Below are 22,311 nucleotides of genomic sequence, written 5' to 3' on the forward strand. Positions count from 1 at the left end.
TATTCCTTAAGGGAATGTATATTCATTGCAAATTATGAATTATTTCTTTTAATGTTTGCCATTGCTTTTCTACTGTCATATCTTTTAATCTAGTTTCCCAACCTACCTTAGCCAACTCACCCCTCATATCTACGTAGTTTGCTTTGTGCAGGTTTAGGACCCTAGTTTCGGACTTAACTAAATTACTCTCAAATTCAACATAAAATTCTATCATATTATGATCACTGCTCCCCAGAGGCTCCTTTACTACAAGGTTATTAATTAATCCTGTCTCATTGCACGGTACTAGATCTAAAATAGCCGATTCCCTCGTAAGTTCCTTGACATACTGATCTAGAAAACTATCTTGAATGCATTCCATGAATTCTTCCTCTGCACTATTTCTGCAAATTTGGTTTGCCCAGTCTAGATGAAAGTTAAAGTCCCCCATGATTACTGTATTACCCTTGTTACATGCATCTCTAATTTCTTGACTTATATTCTGCACAATACTACAACCACTGTTAGGGGTCTATAGATTACTCTCAGTAATGTTTTCTACCCCTTGTTGTTTCTTAGCTCCACCCAAACTGATTCTACATTTTGTTTTTTGTGAGCCAAGATCCTTTCTCTCTCCCTCCTTTATTATCAGAGCTACCCCTCCTCCTTTTCCATTCTGCATGTCTCTTCTAAAAAGTCAAATATCCTGGAACCTCGGTTACTCTGCAACCACGTCTCTGTAATGGCTATTAAATCAAATCCATTTATTTCTATCTGCGCTATTCATTTATTTTGTTGCGAATGCGTCATGCATTCAGATATAGTACCGTTAGCTTTAACTTTTTTCTATTTTTCCCTGATATCACTTTAGTCACTAATGCCCTATTACCTTTATTAATCTTTCTGCCCCTTCCTGACCCACTCGGCTCATCTTTACCCAGATCACTACTCTGCTCTACAGCCTTGACATTTCTCTTACTGCTTTTGAATTTACCCTTTCCTGAATCCTCCCACCCAAGTCACAAGTAAGAAATCAAATCAGCCTGCTGATGAAGATACTTTTCCTATTTCAAATGTTAACAGGAAATTTATATCTGTTTCAATTACTCTGTTACTTTTCTAATTGTCTTTCACATCTATTGGCGTCCTGTGTGCTGTGACAGGGACGTCATTATGGTTTACCAGTTGTGCAGTAAATGAATAAATACAGAAACTAGTTATAGTTGTTGCCTGTTCAGCTTATTTCCCCCAACTTCTTGTTAATTCAGGAACTATTGAGATCAGTGTTGCCCAGCTCAGTCATACAGGAAGATACATATGTGTTGCAAAGAATGCTGCTGGCACTGCACACAGGCAGGTCAACCTCCGTGTACAAGGTAGGCATTCAGTATGTATATATACTTTTATTTCAATTATTGGGAATAATTTGCAATTCAGTGTGTGATATAAATCAAGTTTGTTCATCATTCTTTCTTTCCCAGTATCACAACCATGCCAAATTAGTCAATTGTTTAAGGAACAGTAAAGAAAGTAAGCGGTTCAGGGAACAGGAAGTCAGTTAAGAACTGCATTAAGAACAAAAAGCTTTTTGTTATGTATTGTGTGTTCTCCTCCCACCTGTGGTGGCGCTGTCACAGGAGATAAATGGTTGGGTATTCTCTCGGTTAAGTTTAGCTCTCTTTGTTCAGAACTTTCCAGAACTTCCTTTCCTTCCAATAAAGCACTTCATGTTTGAATCTCTGAGTTCTGTGTCCTAAATTGTGTCTAGGTAGAAAGGTACCGACACAAGTGGCAACGAGGAGCGGATGAATCTGCGTATGTTACGGGTGCAGTGAGTAAATAGAAAATTTAATTTGAAACGTGAGATGGCTACTATATTCGGAAACATCGGTGATTTTGATGAAAATGTGGAGCAATGGAGCGCATATACGGAACGTTTTGACTATTTTGTATTGGCGAATGCGGTGGCAAATGAAAAGGTCGTGCCTACCTTTTTGAGTGTAATCGGGCCGAAGACTTTCAATTTACTTCGCAGCCTCGTGCAGCCAGATAAGCCAGGAACTAAAACATATAAGCAACTAGTGGAAATTCTTGGAGCACATTTTTCACCAAAACCTCTGGTTATTGCTGAGAGATTTAGATTTCACAAACGGAATCAAGAGGAGGGGGAATCAGTGACGATGTTTATTGCTGCTTTAAAAAGGTTGTCGGAACACTGCCAGTTCAAGGAGGTGCTGAATGATACCATTAGAGACAGACTTGTGTGTGGTCTGCAAAATGCAGCCACACTGAAGCGCCTTCTTACTGAGGACAACCTTACTCTTGAAAAGGCCATTGAAGTTAGTGTCTCCATGGAGATGGCGGAAAAGGAGGCTCACCAGTTGAATTCAACAGGGAGAGTTCACAAGGTGTCGTCTGAGCCTAAAGGTGCGCGGAACGGCACATGTTACCGTTGTGGGAAAACGGGCCATCACGCTAATGACTGCTGGTGTACGGAGCTGGAATGCCGAAATTGTGGCAAAAAGGGTCACATTGAATGCGCCTGTAGAGGTAAAAAAAGAACAGACAGAGCTGGGAAGCATGGAAGCAAAATGTCTGTATTTGGACAAGAGAGGAAAAAGAGTGTTCATTCAGTGCAGTATGATGGAACAAGCAAAACAGAGGGGAGCGACACCTCTGAGGAGGAAGAAGTGCATATACTGACGGTTGCAGGTGGTTCAAATGGCTACTGGGTGTCACCACTGGTGGAGGGACAATCAGTGCGGATGGAGGTGGACACAGGCGCGGCTGTGTCCCTTGTTTCAGACACTGTCTACAACAAAATGCTAAAGCATCTTACCCTTCAGCCAACAAACATTGTGCTAAAGACGTATACCGGCAAACCTGTGGCCATGAGAGGCGTCATTGAGGTGACAGTTAAATTGAACGGACAGACTGCAAAACTGCCACTATATGTGGTAAAGGGAAATTACCCATCGCTACTGGGACGTGCGTGGCTAGAGAAAATCACGCTGGACTGGCCTGCAGTCCGCATGATGTCAAAAGGGGAGTCAGGTCTGACTGCAGTGTTAAACAAACATGCAGAACTCTTCAATGGGGAACTTGGGAGCATGAAAAAGATCAGCGTGAGACTGGACATTAAACCTGACAGCAAGCCGAAGTTTCACAAAGCCCGACCTGTACCCTATGCAATTAGGCCAAAAGTTGAGGCTAACTTGGAGGCCTTAGTCGAGAATGGAGTCCTGGAGCCTGTGAGCGTGAGCAAATGGGCCACACCCATTGTTCCTGTCCTGAAAAAGGATGGATCTGTTCGAATCTGCGGGGATTTTAAAGTGACTATTAACCCGGTGCTGTCTGTGGAACAGTACCCTCTTCCCCTCATTGATGATCTTTTTACGGGCCTGGCCGGAGGGCAAAAGTTCAGCAAAATAGACTTATGCCAGGCTTATCTACAAATGCATGTCGATGACAAATCAAAGGAGCTGCTGACAATTGTGACACACAAGGGGCTATACAGGTACTGCCGCCTTCTGTTTGGAATTACGTCGGCCCCTGCTCTATTCCGAAGGGCAATGGATCAGATTTTGAGTGGACTGCCAGGAGTCCAGTGCTACCTGGACGACATCCTTGTCACTGGGACAAATGAGGAGGATCATCTTCTGAACTTGGATGCGACACTACAACAACTGAAAGAGTACGGACTCAGAGTTCGTAAAGACAAATGTGAATTCTTTCAGTCTTCAGTTGAGTACCTGGGGCATGTGATTGACGCTACTGGCCTGCATAAGGCGCCGCCAAAGGTCAAGGCGATCGTGGAGGCCCCAGCACCCCAGAATGTGAGCCAGTTATGTTCATTTCTGGGGCTACTTAACTACTATGGGAAGTTTATTCCAGACTTAGCAACATTGCTGAAGCCGTTACATCAGTTGCTATGTCAAGGCAAAACATGGAAATGGACTGAACTGTGCAACGAAGCTTTTGCCCAAGTAAAGAAAGCATTGCTGAATTCGGAGGTCCTGACACACTTCGACCCAAAGCTACCCATGCAGCTAGCATGTGATGCATCACCATATGGTGTGGGAGCAGTCATATCCCACATCATGCCTTCGGGTGAAGAGAAACCTATCGCCTTCGCATCACGCACCTTGAACAAGGCCGAGAGTAACTATGCGCAGATCGAGCGCGAGGCCTTGGGAATCGTTTTTGGAATTCGAAAATTTCATCAGTACCTGTTTGGGAGAAGGTTCACACTCCTGACAGACCACCGTCCATTGACTTCAATCTTTGGGCCCCACACCGGAATTCCGTCTCTCGCTGCAAGCAGGATGCAAAGGTGGGCTTTACTGTTGTCAGGACACACGTACGACATCAAATATTGCAAATCAGACTTGCACAGCAACGCAGACGGTCTCTCGAGGCTACCCTTGCCTGTTACTCCCCCAGAGCCTCGTCAGATAGACATCTTCTACTTTAGACAAGTGGAGGGAGCACCTGTCACTGCAGTTCAGGTGCGAAGGTATACCCGCAACGATCCAGTCCTGTCTGAGGTAATGGACGATGTCATTCGAGGGAGAGCGATAGGAGATTCTCCAAGTTTGAAACCTTACGTTTCAAAAAGAAATGAGCTCTCCGTCCAGGCAGGTTGTCTTCTTTGGGAACGCCGTGTCATCATTCCGCCACCTCTGAGGGAACCTATACTGCAACAACTTCATACAGGCCACAGTGGGATGGTTCGGATGAAGGAAATGGCAAGAAGCTACTTCTGGTGGCCAGGTCTCGATGAGAATATTGAGGAGAAAGCCAAAACATGTTCCCCATGTCAAAGGGTCCGGAATGTTCCACAGCTGGCAACCCTACACCCCTGGGATTGGCCTGCAGAAGTGTGGCAGCGAGTACATGTGGACTTCACCGGTCCTTTCGAAGGGAAGATGTTTATGGTGGTTGTGGACGCTCGTAGCAAGTGGCCGGAGGTCGCTGTGATGAGGTCTACCACGGCAGAGAAAACAATTGAGAAACTTGGTGAGATGTTCAGCCGTTATGGCTCACCGGAACAACTCGTAAGTGACAATGGTCCACAATTTGTATCACAGGAGTTTGCAAGCTTCCTGCATGTGAATGGTGTCCAACACATCCAGGCCTATCATCCCTCTACTAACGGCCAGGCAGAAAGGTTCATGCAAACTTTGAAGCACGCCTTGAAGGCATCGCAATGTCAGGGCTCAATCTACCAACGTCTGAACAGCTTCCTGTTGTCCTACAGGAACGAGCCGCATGCCACAACCAAAACCTCCCCCGCTTCGCTCATGATGAAGAGGCAGTTGCGGACAAGTTTTGACTTACTCAAACCTCCAAGGGCAGAGCAGGTTGTCCATCGTCGACAACAAGCTCAAGTTGAAAAGAGAGAGAAAAGAGCCAAGGAGAGACGGTTTCATCTGGGAGAGCACGTCCTAGCTCGAAACTACAACACTGGACCGAAATGGGTTCCTGCTACGGTGATCGCGCAGACGGGCCCTGTGTCTTACATGGTTGAGACTGCTGAGGACGTCGTCTGGAGCAGACACACAGATCAACTGTTGCTAGGAGCAGAGACAGCCACAGAGGCTCCAATGGCTGGTTGGCCTGAACTGTTTCCGAATGATACCGCAAACCAGCATCCTTTGCCACAGTGCTCTTCTCCAACACAGGAAGTCAAAGAGACTGTTCCACCTGTGCAAACTCCTGACTTTCAACTGACACAGGCACCTTCTCCATCCAGGCCTGTGTCAATGCCTACTGCTGTGGAAGCCAGCGATGACCACCAGTATCCTGTCAGAGAGCGGCGGCCTCCAAGACGCTTGGATCTGTAGGCTTAGTGACTTACCCACAAGACTGGGGCAGAATAAACCCCAGGGTAAAGTCAGGGTTTGAGGCAGTCTACCTCTACCTTAGGTTAGTTGAGTGTATTGAAAGTAACTTACCTATTGAGGAATAATGTGGACCTTCCATTTAAGAGGGGAGGAAATGTTATGTATTGTGTGTTCTATTGTGTGTTCTCCTCCCACCTGTGGTGGCGCTGTCACAGGAGATAAATGGTTGGGTATTCTCTCGGTTAAGTTTAGCTCTCTTTGTTCGGAGCTTTCCAGAACTTCCTTTCCTTCCAATAAAGCACTTCATGTTTGAATCTCTGAGTTCTGAGTCCTAAATTGTGTCTAGGTAGAAAGGTACCGACACAACACTTTTCTCTACTGATACAAATATTTTTGAGGCCATCAGAATCATTATTGGAGAGAAATACCCATATATTCCTCTTGAATGTTCTACCCAAATGCATGATTGCCAGTCTGGTGTTGAGCACGACCGTTCCACTGATGACCTCCATGCACACCTCTGGAACTCTGCTGTTGAATCAGCTGACCTTGAACACCTTTGGTTGGATCTGGCATTGTACACTTGTAAAGCATAATATGGTTTCTCATCAAAGCTATGTTCATTGCAAAGTAGTTTCCTTTCAAATCGGTCTATCCTTTAGCTGACAATTTATTCTTTAATTCTTTTTCTCCGTTAGCTGAAGGATCTCCCTGGGGTGCTATCCTCTCTTTCACTCTCTTCAAATTGTTCAACTAAACCAGTCATCATCCAACCATATCCACTCAATTCCTGATAACTTCACTTTACATTCATCAACTTCCTTCAGATTGCACATCCTTAATGCACAGAGCTTCCAACCTTTTTGCAATGAAATGGTTGAATCACTACATTTGCATCTCCTCCATGCCCTGTAGTGGGGCAATGAAGGTTTTGTTTCTTTTTTCAAAAAAGATTTCTTATTGTTTCTCAGAATTTTAATGAACAAGAACTATCTCCTCTTACCTTTGATGGGTTCTTGGCCTCACCCTTCACTTCAAATGGAGCTCCCAAAACTCATTCATCATTACAGCTGCCTCCAAGAAGCTCAGCTTTCTCTTTTGTGCCAAGCACTTCTTTATTCACGCTCAACAACGTTTCATTCTCTATGAAACCCAAGTCTTAACCAAAACTAGAATATTTCTCCCAAATACAGGGAGGCTCTTCTAATACCTTTTTCATGCACCTGGAGAAGGAACAGCTTGTCATCTGATAGCTGAGCCCTCTCTCATCTCCAGCCTCGAACTTGTCTTTCTCTATCACCTCTGCTGTCGTTATTTATCAATATTGCTACGGTTGGTGCTACTGTGAACTTTGTCTGTTTCCTTTTAAGCTCTTACACACTCATTCATCTCCCTACATCTTGTTAAAATGTTAAAATCAAGACTTATCGCATAATATCTTATTTTATTCTCAAACTTTCCCGGAACCTCAAAACTATGGACTACCTTACCTCTTGCAGTTTGTGTTTTTCTACAAATTGAATACCTTCAAAGCCCAAGCTTGGCATCACATGATTCCTATTTCCTAACTTAATCGTCTTCTCTCTTACTTCGGTGTCTGTACAATGGGCTTTGGCCCCATACTTCGTTTCTCAAAAGAAAAATTAAAAATTCAACTGAAAGCATTGGAAATTGTATTTACTTTTCTCTGCAAGTTCCATTTTCTCCTGAATCCTTGTTTTTGTCCTTATTTCTCACAGCTGGAGCAGTGGTCAAGTAGAATTCTACAGTCCTTTATAGCTTTGTTCCCTTTATTGTTCTATGAATGATGGACAGATAGAGGTGGGATGGATGTTTTAGTTAGTGGCTACATATGAGCTGTTTACTTTTAAACTGGAATTAAGCACATGGACCTTTGATTTCAATGTAAATGCCAGGAACTGCCCACCAATGACTTCCAGCAATGATCCCACCAAAGTTTTTGGGGTCAAGGGGGATGACTTATTTTAAATAAACTGGGCAGATGCATGATTCACTGGGGACACAAACCTACCAGAAGAGAGAAGCCACAAAATGCGGCAGAAATTGTTAGATCTGGGAAGGCAAAGGTCGAGGCCTTCCTCAGAAAGACTACTAACCTGTGCCCATCAGCATTTCCTCCCCGCAGCCCTATTGCCTCGTTGTCCTAATTGGTGACCCTTCCACTAGACTCACAGCAGCAGTGTGCCAGAAGAGCAAAGATTTTTGTCCCTATAGTGTTTGAAGGATAACCATATAAACATACATTCCAACTTTCATAACTCTGTTTTGGAAACCACTAGAATAACATTGTTCCCTCTGGCTTCATATTCTGCCTTGATGCACAAATATAATGCACTTTTTGTGTATAAGCTTACAGCAATTTCCAAAAGTCTGCATCTGTGGATCATGTACTTTGTTTGCTTGGTTTGCTACTGTCACCAGGAGGTCGATTTAATGACAAGTTCGGTGTCCTTTGAGACGACATTAGTTGTGACCGAGTGGGCCGCGAGAAGGCTGTCATCAACCACCCCATACGCTGAGGACATTGCCTTGGCCACGCAAAACATGAATCTGTCCATCACCGAGGAGACCCTGACCAGTGATTTACAGCGGATGGAGGCCTACTTCTGCCGATGGCGACTTCGGCCAAACCCGTAAAAGACCGTCACCTCGGCATTCCACCTCAACACCCATCAAGCAAACCAAGCTTTGAAAGTCTCCTTTGGCAGTGCAGAGGTAAACCATGCCAAAAAACCCTCCTATTTAGGTGTCGCGTTTGATCGTACTCTGTCATATAGGCAACATCTCCAGAATCTTGGGAAGAAACTAAAGAGTAGGGTCAACTTGATCCAGAAACTCGCTGGATCCACATGGGGAGCAGATGCTCAAACCCTCCGTACAGCAGCACTCGCCCTGGTGTACTCTACAGCGGAGAACTGCTCTCCGGCATGGCTATCGAATCCGCATGTCAAATCCATTGATGTCCAGCTGAATTCTACTATGAGAATTATCACCGGTACTCTTTTATCAACACCAACACCTTGGCTGCCTGTGCTTGCAAACATCACACCACCTATACCGCGAATATGCAGTCTCCAGAGAATACAACAGCTACCCAGCAAAGACATGCCGATCCAGGCGACTTGAACAACCAACCCACCAACCCATCTCAAATCTAGAAGGCCATTTTGGGCCGTCGCCGAAGCCCTTCAGCGATCTCCCCTCAGCCTTAATGACCGATGGTGAAATGCTTGGAAGAACTACGACATACGGAATGGATGCTTTATAGAGGACCCCACAGTACAACCTGAAGGATCAAACTTTCCTCGCAAACAGTGGACAACCATCAACCGCCTCAAAACCAGTCATGGTAGATGCTGCCACCTTCTCCATAGATGGAAGATTAAAGCATCCCCATCATGCGACTGTGGAGCTCCTGATCAGAACCTGGAGCACATTATTGGGCACTGCCCTCGGAGGAAATTCGCAGGCAGCCTACAAGATATCCACGCTGTTACACCGGAAGCTTTGGCCTGGATATCGGACTTAGATATTGACATCTGATTTGCTTTGCTACTACCATACAAAAGAAAAGAAGATGTACTTTGTATCACAATGATCTTCAATTAGAGCAAATCTGGTTTGGAGTGTAGGATAATTATGAGCATAAGAACAGTCCAAATCCAGGCTTTGCAGTTTAAAAAATAAATACTATGTAATGTCATACTTTGATTGGATTAAAATTTTATGGCTTATTTTTGTGATTATATTTTCCACCCAGAACCTCCTGTAATTCAGACTCAGCCTAGCAGTCTGGATGTGATTCTGAATAATCCCATTACTCTTCCATGTGAGGCTACTGGCACACCGAGCCCCACTATTACCTGGCAGAAGGAAGGCATCAGCATGAACACGGCAGGTAAAATGGTCAGAACTTTTGTCACTGCAAAAATGCATTCGAGTTTGTTGAATTCTGGAAATATTCAGGAGATTGGCACCATTGGGCAAACACTACACCACATTTCTACTCGGCTTGGAGTTTTTCCCTCTCATCTTGGATAATAGTCCCAGAGTCAATAAAGTCAGTGATTTGGTAGCATTTCTCCACAAACCTACGGTCAGCTTGTTATTTACTCAGCATGTTGTGACTCAGCACTTCCCAGGATAAAGCTTTAATGCTTTTTCTTGTACAGGAGGAGATTACACGGTTCTACCCAATGGAGGTCTTCAGATTACTCAAGCTGCAGTGAAGGATACTGGTACATACATGTGTGTTGCACAGAACCCAACTGGCACAGCCCTGGGAAAGATAAAGCTGAGGGTGCAGGGTAAGTTGCAAAAAAATGTCATTATTAAGGATGTAGGTGGATTTTTTTGGGATGGGGCAGTGTTATCTCAATAGAGGACTGTAATCAATTTTTTTTAATGGTTTAGATCATGATAAATGTTTTTATTGATTTTCTTCGGTGATTATTTGGATTGATGTTTATTTCTGAAGTCCTCTATGTGTGGCTACAAGCACCAGCTGGGGACGGGGTGTAGTGTTCTGTGAGCCTGCAAAGCTTGGAATTGAAATGAGGAGAAGCCAAACCGAGAGGGCTGTCATTGACCACTGGCAGATACTATGTGGTTTACTCAGACACAAACTTGTGACATATCCTGGTAAGTTAGTTATACTGGTGATCTCCATTATGTATTAAGTCCATGACCACAGTCTGCGATCTTGCCAATTTACATATGATACTTCAGTTTGTTTTAAGCACCAAGTTTCCTGATAGCTTTTGTAAGAAAACTTACTTTTAAGCCTCTTTTACTTGTTTAATAGGTTCGAGCTAACACCAATGGTTACAGTAATAGTTTATTTTGAGAAATAAGAACAAAGATCAATACATGAAAGTATCTAAGCAGTAATTAACAAAATAGAGCAAGAAACTATGTTACCCGGTCCGAATTGGGTAGAGCCCTGAACTTATGGATGCCCGTTGCTTGTCCCTGCCTACGATTGTCGTCTTCGCCTGCTGAATGCATCTACACAACAAAAGCCCAAAGCACAAACTTGTCCAGATGCAGACTATTCCTTGTGACCGTACTCTACCACTCTGTTTCAATTCTAACCCCAACACAATGGGTTTCTGTTTTTGCATCTCATGACTAACTAGCTGGACTTTGAAGATAACATAGAAACATAGAAGATAGGAGCAGGAGTAGGCCATTCGGCCCCTCGAGCCTGCTCCGCCATTCAATGCGATCATGGCTGATCATTCAAACTCAGTACCCTGTCCCTGCTTTCTCCCCATATCCCTTGATCCCTTTAGCCTTAAGCAATATATCTAACTCCTTCTTGAATATAGTTAATGAATTGGCCTCAACTGCCTTTTCTGGTAGAGAATTCCACAGGTTCACCACTCTCTGGGTGAAGAAATTCCTCCTCATCACTGTCCTAAAAGGCTTACCCCTTATCTTTAGACTGTGACCCCTGGTTCTGGACTCCCCCGACATTGGGAACATCCTTCCTGCATCTAGTCTGTCCAGTCCTGTTAGAATTTTATAAGTTTCAATGAGATCCCCTCTCATTCTTCTAAACTCTAGCGAATATAAGCCCAATCTCTCCTCATACGTCATTCCTGCCATCACAGGTATCAGTCTGGTGAATCTTCGCTGCACTCCCTCCATGGCAAGAACATCCTTCCTCCGATAAGGCGACCAAAACTGCACACAATACTCAAGGTGTGGCCTCAACAAGGCCCTGTACAACTACAGCAAGACATCCTTGCTCCTGTACTTGAATCCTCTCGTTATGAAGGCCAACATACCATTTGCCACCTTAACCGCCTGCTGCACCTGCATGCTTACCTTCAGCGACTGGTGCACAAGGACACCCAGGTCTCGTTGCACTTCCCCTTCTCCCAATCTATTGCCGTTCAGATAATAATCTGCCTTCCTGTTTTTGCCACCAAAGTGGATAACCTCGCATTTATCCACATTATACTACATCTGCCATGCATCTGCCCAATCACCCAACCTGTCCAAATCATACTGGAGTTTCTCTGCATCCTCCTCACAGCACACACGCCCACCCAGCTTTGTGTCGTCTGCAAACATCTAGTTCCCTCATCTAGATCATTAATATATCCTTGCGGGGAGGTTTGCTAGCACTGTTGGGGGGGTTTAAACTAACTTGGCAGGGGGATGGGATACAGAGGGGAGCTGAAATAGGGGGGGATGTGCTGCCAATTATAGAGAAAAAAACAAGTCAGCTTGGTAGACAGGGCAAATATATAAGGGCAAGGCTGGATGGCATCTATTCTAATGCAAGGAGTCTTGCAAATAAGGTGGATGAACTGAAGGTGTTGATAAACACATGGGAGTATGATATTGTTGCTATCACGGAGACATGGTTGAGGGAAGGGCAAGATTGGCAGCTCAATATTCCGGGGTACAGAATCTTCAGGCGAGACAGAGGGGGAGGTATAAGAGGAGGGGGTGTCGCAATATTAATTAAGGAGTCAATTACTGCAGTAAGGAGGGATGATATATTAGCAGGGTCCTCTAATGAGGCCATATGGGTGGAGCTTAAAAACAAAAAGGGGGCAAGCACTTTGCTGGGAGTGTACTATAGGCCTCCAAACAGTCAGGGGGAGATAGAGGAACAGATATGTAGGCAAATCTCAGAGAAATGTGCAAATAATAGGGTAATAATAATGGGGGATTTCAACTTCCCCAATATTAACTGGGATAGTCAGAGTGTGAAAGGCTCAGAGGGTGTAGAATTCTTAAAGTGCATCCAGGAGAGCTTTTTGAGCCAGCATGTAGAAAGTCCTACAAGAGAGGGGGCGGTACTGGACCTAATTCTAGGGAATGTGGCCGGCCAAGTGGAAAAAGTGCTAGTAGGTGAGCACTTTGGTGATAGTGACCATAATATGGTAAGATTTAAGGTGGTCATGGAAAAGGACAGGGATGGGCCGGAAATAAAGGTTCTAAATTGGGGGAAGGCCGATTTTAATAGGATAAGGCAGGATCTGGCCAAAATGGACTGGGATCAGCTACTTGTAGGAAAATCCGCATCGGAGCAATGGGAGGCTTTCAGAAGGGAGATTGAGATCATACAATGGCAACATGTTCCCGTAAAGGTCAAGGGTGGTTCCAAAAACCACAGGGAACCTTGGATGTCAGGGGATATACGAGAATGGATTAGGAAAAAAAGGAGGGCTTTTGGTAGATACAAAAGGCTAAAGACGGAGGAAGCCCTAGAGGAGTACAAAAAGTGCAGGGGGATACTTAAAAAAGAAATTAGGAGATCAAGGAGGGGCCATGAAATAACACTGGCGAGCAAAATAAAGGAAAATCCGAAGATGTTTTATAAGTATATTAAGGGTAAGAGGATAACTAGGGAAAAATAGGGCCCATTAGGGACAAAAGTGGCAATCTGTGTGTGGAGCCGGAAGATGTAGGAGGGGTTCTAAATGAATTTTTTGCATCTGTTTTCACTATGGAGAAGGACGATGTAGACATAGAAATAGGGCGGGGGGACTGTGATATGCTCGAACATATTAACATCGAGAGGGAGGAGGTATTGGCGGTTTTAGCTGGACTAAAAATGGATAAATCCCCAGGTCCGGATGAAATGTATCCCAGGCTGCTGTGTGAGGCAAAGGAGGAGATTGCGGGGGCTCTAACACATATATTCAGGACCTCTCTGGCCACAGGGGATGTGCCAGAGGACTGGAGAACCGCTAATGTAGTACCATTATTCAAGAAGGGTAGTAGGGAAAAACCGGGGAACTACAGGCCAGTGAGCCTAACATCAGTGGTAGGAAAATTATTGGAAAAAATCCTGAGGGACAAAATTTGTCTCCACTTGGAGAGGCAAGGATTAATCAGGGATAGTCAACATGGCTTTGTCAAGGGAAGATCATGTCTGACTAATTTGATTGAATTTTTTGAGGGGGTGACTAGGTGTGTGGATGAGGGTAACGCAGTGGATGTGGTATACATGGATTTCAGTAAGGCCTTCGATAAAGTCCCGCACAGGAGACTGGTCAAGAAGGTAAGAGCCCATGGAATCCAGGGTGCCTTGGCACATTGGATACAAAACTGGCTTAGTGGCAGAAGGCAGAGGGTGATGGTCGAAGGTTGTTTTTGTGACTGGAAGCCTGTGGCCAGTGGGGTACCACAGGGATCGGTGCTGGGTCCCTTGCTGTTTGTGGTCTACATTAATGACTTGGATATGAATGTAAAGGGTATGATCAGTAAGTTCGCGGATGATACAAAAATTGGTAGGGTGGTAAATAGCGAGGAGGGTAGCCTCAGTCTGCAGGACGATATAGATGGGTTGGTCAGATGGGCGGAACAGTGGCAAATGGAATTTAACCCGGAAAAGTGCGAGGTGATGCACTTTGGGGGGACTAACAAGGCAAAGGAATACACAATGAATGGAAAGACCCTAGGCAAGACGGAGGGTCAGAGAGATCTGGGTGTGCAAATACACAGATCCCTGAAGGCGGCGGAACAGGTGGATAAGGTGGTAAAAAAGGCATATGGGATACTTGCCTTCATTAGCCGAGGCATTGAATATAAGAGCAAGGAGGTTATGATGGAGCTGTATAAAACACTGGTTAGGCCACAGCTGGAATACTGTGTGCAGTTCTGGTCGCCACACTACAGGAAGGATGTGATCGCGTTAGAGAGGGTGCAGAGGAGGTTCACCAGGATGTTACCAGGGCTGGAGCGCTTCAGCTATGAAGAGAGACTGGGCAGATTGGATTTGTTTTCCTTGGAGCAGAGGAGGCTGAGGGGGGACATGATTGAGGTGTACAAAATTATGAGGGGCATAGATAGGATGGATGCTGAGGAGCTTTTTCCCTTAGTAGAGGGGTCAATAACTAGGGGGCATAGATTCAAGGTAAAGGGCGGGAGGTTTAGAGGGGATTTGAGAAAGAACTTTTTCACCCAGAGGGTGGTTGGAGTCTGGAACTCACTGCCTGAAAGGGTTGTGGAGGCAGAAACCCTCACAACATTTAAGAAGCATTTGGATGTGCACTTGAAATGCCATAGCATACAAGGCTACGGGCCAAATGCTGGAATATGGGATTAGATTAGGCAGGGCTTGATGGCCGGCACGGACATGATGGGCCGAAGGGCCTCTATCCGTGCTGTATTACTCTATGACTCTATGACTATGACTCTATATATTGTGAATAGCTGGGGTCCTAGCACCGATCCCTGCGGTACCCCACTAGACACTGCCTGCCACTCGGAAAAAGACCCGTTTATTCCAACTCTTTGCTTCCTGTCTGCCAACCAGTCAGTACCTTACCCCCAATCCCATGTGCTTTAATTTTGCACGCTAATCTCTTATGCGGGACCTTATCGAAAGCCTTCTGAAAGTCCAAATACACCACATCCACTGGTTCTCCCTTATCTATTCTACCAGTTACATCCTCAAAAAATTCCAGTATATTAGTCAAGCACGATTTACCTTTTGTAAATCCATGTTGACTTTGTCCGATCCTGTCACTGTTTTCCAAGTGCTCTGCTAATACATCTTTTATAATGGACTCTAGCATTTTCCCCACTACCAATGTCAGGCTTACCGGTCTATAATTCCCTGTTTTCTCTCTACCACCTTTTTTAAATAGTGGGGTTACATTAGCTACCCTCCAATCCATGGGAACTGTTCAGAGTCTATTGAATTTTGGAAGATGACCAGCAATGCATCTACTATTTCTAGGGCCACTTCCTTAAGTACCCTAGGATGTAGATTATCAGGCCCTGGGGATTTATCGGCCTTTAATCCCGTCAATTTCCCTAACACTATTTCCCTACAAATACTGATTTAATTCAGTTCCTCCCTTTCATTAGCTCCTATGTTCCCCAACATCCCTGGGAGGTTATTTGTGTCCTCCTTTGTGAAGACAGAACCAAAGTATTTATTTAATTGTTCAGCCATTTCTTTGTTCCCCATTATAAATTACCATGCAACAGTTCTAGTTGTAAGAAACCTAGGGGGAGAAATTGGGTGAGTAGCGCCACTTGTTAGTGCCTAAAGAGGCAGGCAGTGGCTGTAGCACCACTGGCTGCGCCTCCCGCGATATTGAGTTGGGGCGATAATGGTGGCGTTAGCATTTTGCGCTGCGCCGCCACCGATGACGTCATCGGTGTGCGCAGCACCCCATTCGCGCCCCGTTTGCGATTTTTGGTAGCGAACGCCGCAGTTGCGCCGTTCGCTACCCGCGCCCGGTTCACGGGGCCTTACTGTGCCGGCAGCGGTGCAAGTTAAGGTGGAAGTGTGGGGCGGCCGCCTGCCAGCACCTCCGTCCCCGGCCTCCTAACCCCCACCCCCCCCCCGCGACATTGCCGGCTGTTTCCCGAGAGCCCGGCACTTCTCCTTGGTGCCGGACTCATTTGCCGGCACTCGCGAGTGGGGATCGTGCTGTTGCAGGCACCTCCCCCTTAACAGTGGGAGGAAGGCCTGCAGTACCGCAGCGTGCCATGCCGCAGCGTGTGGTGCTGCGGCACGTTGCGCTGCGATATTCAGTTTCAGCGCCCTAAGAGGGACGCAGAGCGCCTCGAGCCTCACCCCGTGTCCCTCGAGGGGCAATGAAACTGAATATCTGACGATCACTGAAGCCTCGAACGCTGCGCTAAATCCTGCGCTCAGGCGACTTTTGCGCCACTTTGGCGCCCCAACCCAATTTCTAGGCCCTAGTTTCTTTACATTTCATTAATTCTAAAGCGGAGAATAAAACTATATAGGCCAACAAAACCTAATACTAAACTAAACTGCCATCTAGCAAAGCTTAATACTGAAAGGTAATAAAGAGAATTATATTCTAACACTTCGAAATATACAAGCTGTTGTATAACCTGAGAATATTTCTAATGTTACATAAAACAATGATTGCATTTCAAAAGTAATTTGAAAAACTTTGAGATGTTTCTGAGCAATATGATAAGGACCTTTATAAATACGTCTTTCTTTTGTTAAAGATTGCTCTAGACACATATGGAGCCCTATAACATTTCTATGTTGCATTTTTTGAATGAACAGTGACCGATTGTAGGCTCACGGTACCATTGTGTTACATTTTCATTTGGTGCAGCCAGGGTGTCATTTCAGAGTGAAAATCCACAGCTAGTGTCATTGGCTGTCACAGTTTACAGGCACAGAGCTTTCAACAGCAACTGATACTTAGTGCAACAATTTCAACTGGTCACACTTGCTTTACCAGTGAACAAAAAAAAATTGATACTGGTATGGGATATTCGACTGCACTGAGCTCATAAGCTAACTGCAGTCCAAAGTATTCAGGTGGAAGGTAAAGACTGCGAACTGGAGAGCTCTGGTGCCCAGTAGCGCTATATCATCTAGTTTCTCTTTTTTTAAACTGTATCACGTTCCAATGTATTAATAATACTACGGTCGTTATTCTTAAGTACCATCTCTTATTCCTCCTAAGCTCTAAATATGTAATCTCACTATTCTTTGTTCTTGTTTCCTCACTACCTTGAAAACAAGGCCTTGTCTCCTCCTGTAATTTATTATTTCCCAGGGTGCCAAACTACAGAACTTCTTCCCTCCTTCAGGTTTCCTGCATCCTACAATCTTAGGTTTAAAATCCAAGCTTGGCATCATCTCATCACTGCTTCTTGATTTATGTTGTCTTCACTCCTACTTTTGTTTTAAACCTTTATGATAGGCCTTAACCTTTCACCTAGGTTTCCTAGTTTGTTTGTTTTTCAATTTATTATGTACAGTATATCTAAATATTTCTTTAAATGTTTAGTTGTATTTTTTGCTAATTTAATTGATTTTTTTAAAGTGCCTCCTGGTATAATGGCTCATCCAACGAACTACGTTGTTGCTTTGGATAAATCAGTTACCATGGTCTGTGAGGCCAAGGGTTACCCAATTCCTGAAGTCACCTGGAACAAAGATGGACAACAAGTTACAGAGAGCATCCGCCAGAGGATCCTCAGTACTGGAGCCCTGCAGATTGCCTTTGTCCAACCCAGAGACACTGGACGATACACCTGTACAGCAGCCAATCTTGCAGGTTCCAGCAGCTCTGTCATGGTTCTGACTGTTCACAGTAAGTTTTATTTTATGTTCTCCTGCCCACATGAACATCATCTACTTTTAGATCAGTTGGAGTTCTTTAATTTATTAATGAAATGGAGTTTAAAAAGAACACCGGGGGACCAATTTTCGTGCCAGTTTTCAGGCATGAATGAAGCAGTAGTGCAAGAAAAATTGAAATGCAAAATTTAACGCCCTGTTCCCACCCACACCCGAGCCATTGTCATCTTGGGGGAGTCCTTGAAATGTACAGTCCAGGCGCCCACCACAAACAGGTGGGCACCGCATTTGCCCAGGCAAATCAGGATCCTATGACATCAATAGGGCACTGAGGCAATTTTCATGTACCAGTGTGCAGATCATGCTCCATGCAAGTGCCGCCAATTGTTACTTGCATTGAATGGCCTAAAGGAATCACTGCAGGCAGGCCACTCAAAAACAATTAACTTTTCAAACGATTTTCATTGCATTAGCAGGAGCGTTAATCCTCCTCCTGACCCCACAAAAATCAACTGCACCCGATGCCCATCTCTCCGCAGCGCTCTGAGGATTCCCTCCACTACCCCCCCCCCCAACTTACCTGCATCAGCTGGGCTCTGCACTGGAGCCGTCGGATTTTCATCTCTCTCTGATCAACAAGCTGCTTGAAATGCGTGAGCAGCTTGCCGACGGTGTGGAACTGAGACGTGATGGTAAAATTGGTCGAGCCTCGGACTGACTCCATCAGGCGGGTGATTTTCTTGCATTTTCTGTGTCCCAGCCGATGGAATCAGACACCTGAAAACCTACCCCACCATTTCAGAATGTACAAGCTCAGGTAATGGGGATATGGGCTTGTGCCATAAGATGAGCCAGAGATCTCAACCACGAGGCCAAGGAGGGTGGTGCCAAGAAAAAGCCAGACATTGCACAAAAGCAAAGAAGAAAAGTAGACAGCGATGTGCCTAGTTTTCAGTCACCAACTAGTGATCAGATAGAGAGTGATATTAGTACAGTACCGGTCTCCTAATTACCCTTTCGTGAGGCTGGATGCATAGTGTAGGCAGAGGGACTTGCATCAAACGGAAGAAAAATAAACTATTTATGAGGGAAGGTGTCACAAAATTTGGAGCAGCAACGTGTAGCACAGTGATTGGACCAAGGGCTTGCACCAAAGATACTCCACGTGGTGAGTTCATGATTTACACTGCTGCTGTGAGCAAGCACTAAGTTGTATTTGCTTACTCAATCTGCATTTTACAGTCCCACCAACCATCCGCACTGCAGACACCGAGTACACTGTGATTGAGGAAACTCAGGGAACATTGCCATGCATTGCTGATGGTGTTCCTGAGCCAGTGCTGACTTGGCAGAAAGATGGCATAATCCTGCAGGACACACCCGGAAAATATAGGTTGATGCAGTCAGGAGAGTTCATTGTGGAAAATGCTACGGTAAGTTCAAAGAGATAAGCTTTACAAATTGTTCCTTGCCTTTTGCCGGTTAAAATGTAAAGTCATGCCAGTGCTTTTCAGAGATTGTTTTGCTGGAATTGTTCGGAATCAGTGGTGGTTTAATTAAAACTAGCTGGACTGTAACTGATAGTGAAGAGCACTCTTTTGAACTGGTTATGTCTAATTCAGTTGCTGACACGATCCAACAAAATGTTTGCAAAATTTACAATTTCTTAGGATGTTGTATAATAGATACAATAAAAAGAAAGACTTGCATTTATATAGCACCTTTCACGACCACGCTTTACAGAGGTACTTTTTGAAGGGTAGTCACTGTTGTAATGTAGGAAACGCGGCAGCCAATTTGCACACAGCAAACTCGCACAAACAACAATGTGACAATGACCAGATAATCTTTTAGTAATGTTGATTGAGGGATAAATATTGACCGGGATACCTCCCCTGCTCTTCTTCGAAATAGTGCAAAGGGATCTTTTACATCCACCTGACAAAGCAGACGGGGCCTCGGTTTAATGTCTGCATCCGAAAGACGGCACCACCAACAGTGCAGCACTCCCTCAGTACTGCACTGGAGTGTCATCCTAGATTTTTGTGCTCAAGCCCCTGGAGTAGGAATTGAACCCACAACCTTCTGACTCAGAGGCGAGGGTGTTACCAACTGAGCCACAGCTGACACTGTGGTAATGCTACCAGATCAAGCTAAATAAAAGAACTAGGCCTGTTGCACAGGGCCTTAAAAATTATGACATTTATTTGAAAGTGCCTATTTAAGATTACAATCTCAAAACTTCCAGTATCTATCTATCTCCATCTCCCTCGCTCCTTCACCTTCTCCCTTGCTCTCTCTCCTTCTCGCTTTCTCACCCTCTCACCTTCTCTCTCTCTCTCTCGCTCTCTCACATTCTCTCTCCACTAGACTATACATAACATTTTAAACAGGAATGATTCAACATTCAGTTAACCTTTGATATACAACTATTTAAAAAATATCCCTTTTTAAAACTAAAACCCATTAAAAGGAATTATGATTGGCCTTTGCATCTAACCAATGTGTCTGTATGAATCAATGAATTTAGAATTTCACCTAGCTTTCTAATTGGTCCGTGCTAATTATCCATCACATGCTTAGCATGAACCAATCAGATTCCAAGACAATAAGACAGACAGACTTTGGAGGCAGCCTCACACCATGAGCAATGCCAAGATGGTCTACTGCATGGATTTTAAAAAATATTTTCATGGTTTAACAGATTATTTTTGTTTACAGTGAATAATGATTAAATAATCAGGAAAGATAACTGGAAGAAATCACTGAGCCTAGCAACAGAAGCTGTCTAAAGATATATAGATACAACAATTAAACCAGGGTGCTTTAATGACTTATCACTCCAAATGTGTTTATAATTCAGTTAATTCACACTTACAGCTCAGTATCTCCTCCCAGCCAGATCCCCCTTGTACACCAGTAAAACGTTGATTCCTTCAACAGTGACAGTTCTTGGGATTCATTTTTCTATGATGAAAAAATGCAACTTTGCAACACTGAATCTATGCTAGCAAAATGTGTTCACAATAACATACAATATAAAATTCATCAGATTTCAACATCTCACTTCCAACTGGCCACAAAGCAGACTTATAGCAATGACACAAAATAAGCTTCATTGCATTGTTTCTTTGAAAGAGGGAAGAGAGGATGCAATTCCAAATGCAATCATACCTGGGGGCCTTTATATTAATTGGGAACATTGGCCTGGCCCCAGGGAGTTCCATCGACTAACATCAAGAGTACCTCTGGAAATATCTGTAGCTCAGATCCCCTCCCTCCCCTGGCTGAAAGAGGGTTCATAAGATGGCAATAGAGGAGCAAGAATGGGGAGAAACCAGGATTTTCAGTTTGTGCTGACTTTATATTTCATCTGTCAAAAACATAATTGTAATTTTCTTTCATTCCCTGTCAGCCTGATGACACTGGCAGCTACACTTGTATAGCTACCAATGTGGCCGGAGGTGACACCAAGACCGTCAGCCTGACTGTCTACATCCACCCAGCTTTTACAGAACTGCCTGGAGATATATCCTTAAACAAAGGGGAACGCCTAGCATTGAATTGTGCAGCAAAGGGTATTCCTACACCCAAAATCACCTGGGCATTCAACAACAACATTATACCTGGTAAGAATATACTTAGGCAGTAGCACAAAATGGGCGATAACAAATCGGCAGCGCGTTTTACACTCCACTCGATTTTATTTTCCATTGAATCCATTTTGCGCTACCACGCAAGACCAATTTCACCTCCATAATCTTAAAATTTGTACTTTCTCAGCATATTATACAGGAAGCATGATTGGACGTATGTGATCTTGTGATTGCGTTGCTATAGCTGCTTCCCACTGAGATGCAGTAGGTGGACAACCCCCTACTTCACCCCTTGAATGCGGGGATTGTGGTGCCATGATAAAGAGCCCAGTCTTAAAAAGAAATGTACTTACTGAGGCTGAATCGAAGAAATTGTTTGAAATAGGGTCCCCATTTTTGGATGTCTGCTGGTGCATCAAAACCATCCTCTGTATAGCTTGACCATCACATGACAGCAACCTATTTGGCCTGTGCTAAATTAGCTGATCTCAGCCAGACTGGTAGGGGAAGACGGTGCTATGATTGGCCAGAGCATTCCTGGACTTGGAAAGTGGGGGGAAAATCCTGATTACTGTCACAATATCACAATTATGGTTGAGGAAGGCCATTTGGCCCATCGTAACTAATCTATCGAGAAAGGCCCTGCAATATCCCTATTTCAGCATCAAATTGTTTAAGTGATTCCAGGGGTTTTGGCTCCACTTCTTTTTCTGGAAGCCGATTCCAAATATTGATCACTGTTTAAATTTACCTTTTAGTAGTTTGAACATGTGTTTCCTTGTCCTACTACTGAAAAAAGTATTTAAAATTA

General features: G+C 44.4%; 1 protein-coding gene across 1 annotated transcript in view; it reads left to right on the plus strand.

Moving 5' to 3' along the window:
* Nucleotides 1–22,311, plus strand: part of hmcn1 (hemicentin 1) — a 757,099-nt gene that overhangs the window by 627,345 nt on the left and 107,443 nt on the right. Inside the window, exons 78-83 of the mRNA XM_085982583.1 lie at nt 1,248–1,355; nt 9,607–9,744; nt 10,019–10,153; nt 17,648–17,917; nt 19,147–19,337; nt 21,320–21,533. Of these exons, the coding sequence (XP_085838709.1) occupies nt 1,248–1,355; nt 9,607–9,744; nt 10,019–10,153; nt 17,648–17,917; nt 19,147–19,337; nt 21,320–21,533 (1,056 nt within the window). The remainder of the gene's footprint in view (nt 1–1,247; nt 1,356–9,606; nt 9,745–10,018; nt 10,154–17,647; nt 17,918–19,146; nt 19,338–21,319; nt 21,534–22,311) is intronic.

Source organism: Somniosus microcephalus, chromosome 3, assembly GCF_052327205.1.
Source record: "Somniosus microcephalus isolate GS21.2 chromosome 3, FLI_Smic_1.0, whole genome shotgun sequence".
NCBI lineage: Eukaryota > Metazoa > Chordata > Chondrichthyes > Squaliformes > Somniosidae > Somniosus > Somniosus microcephalus.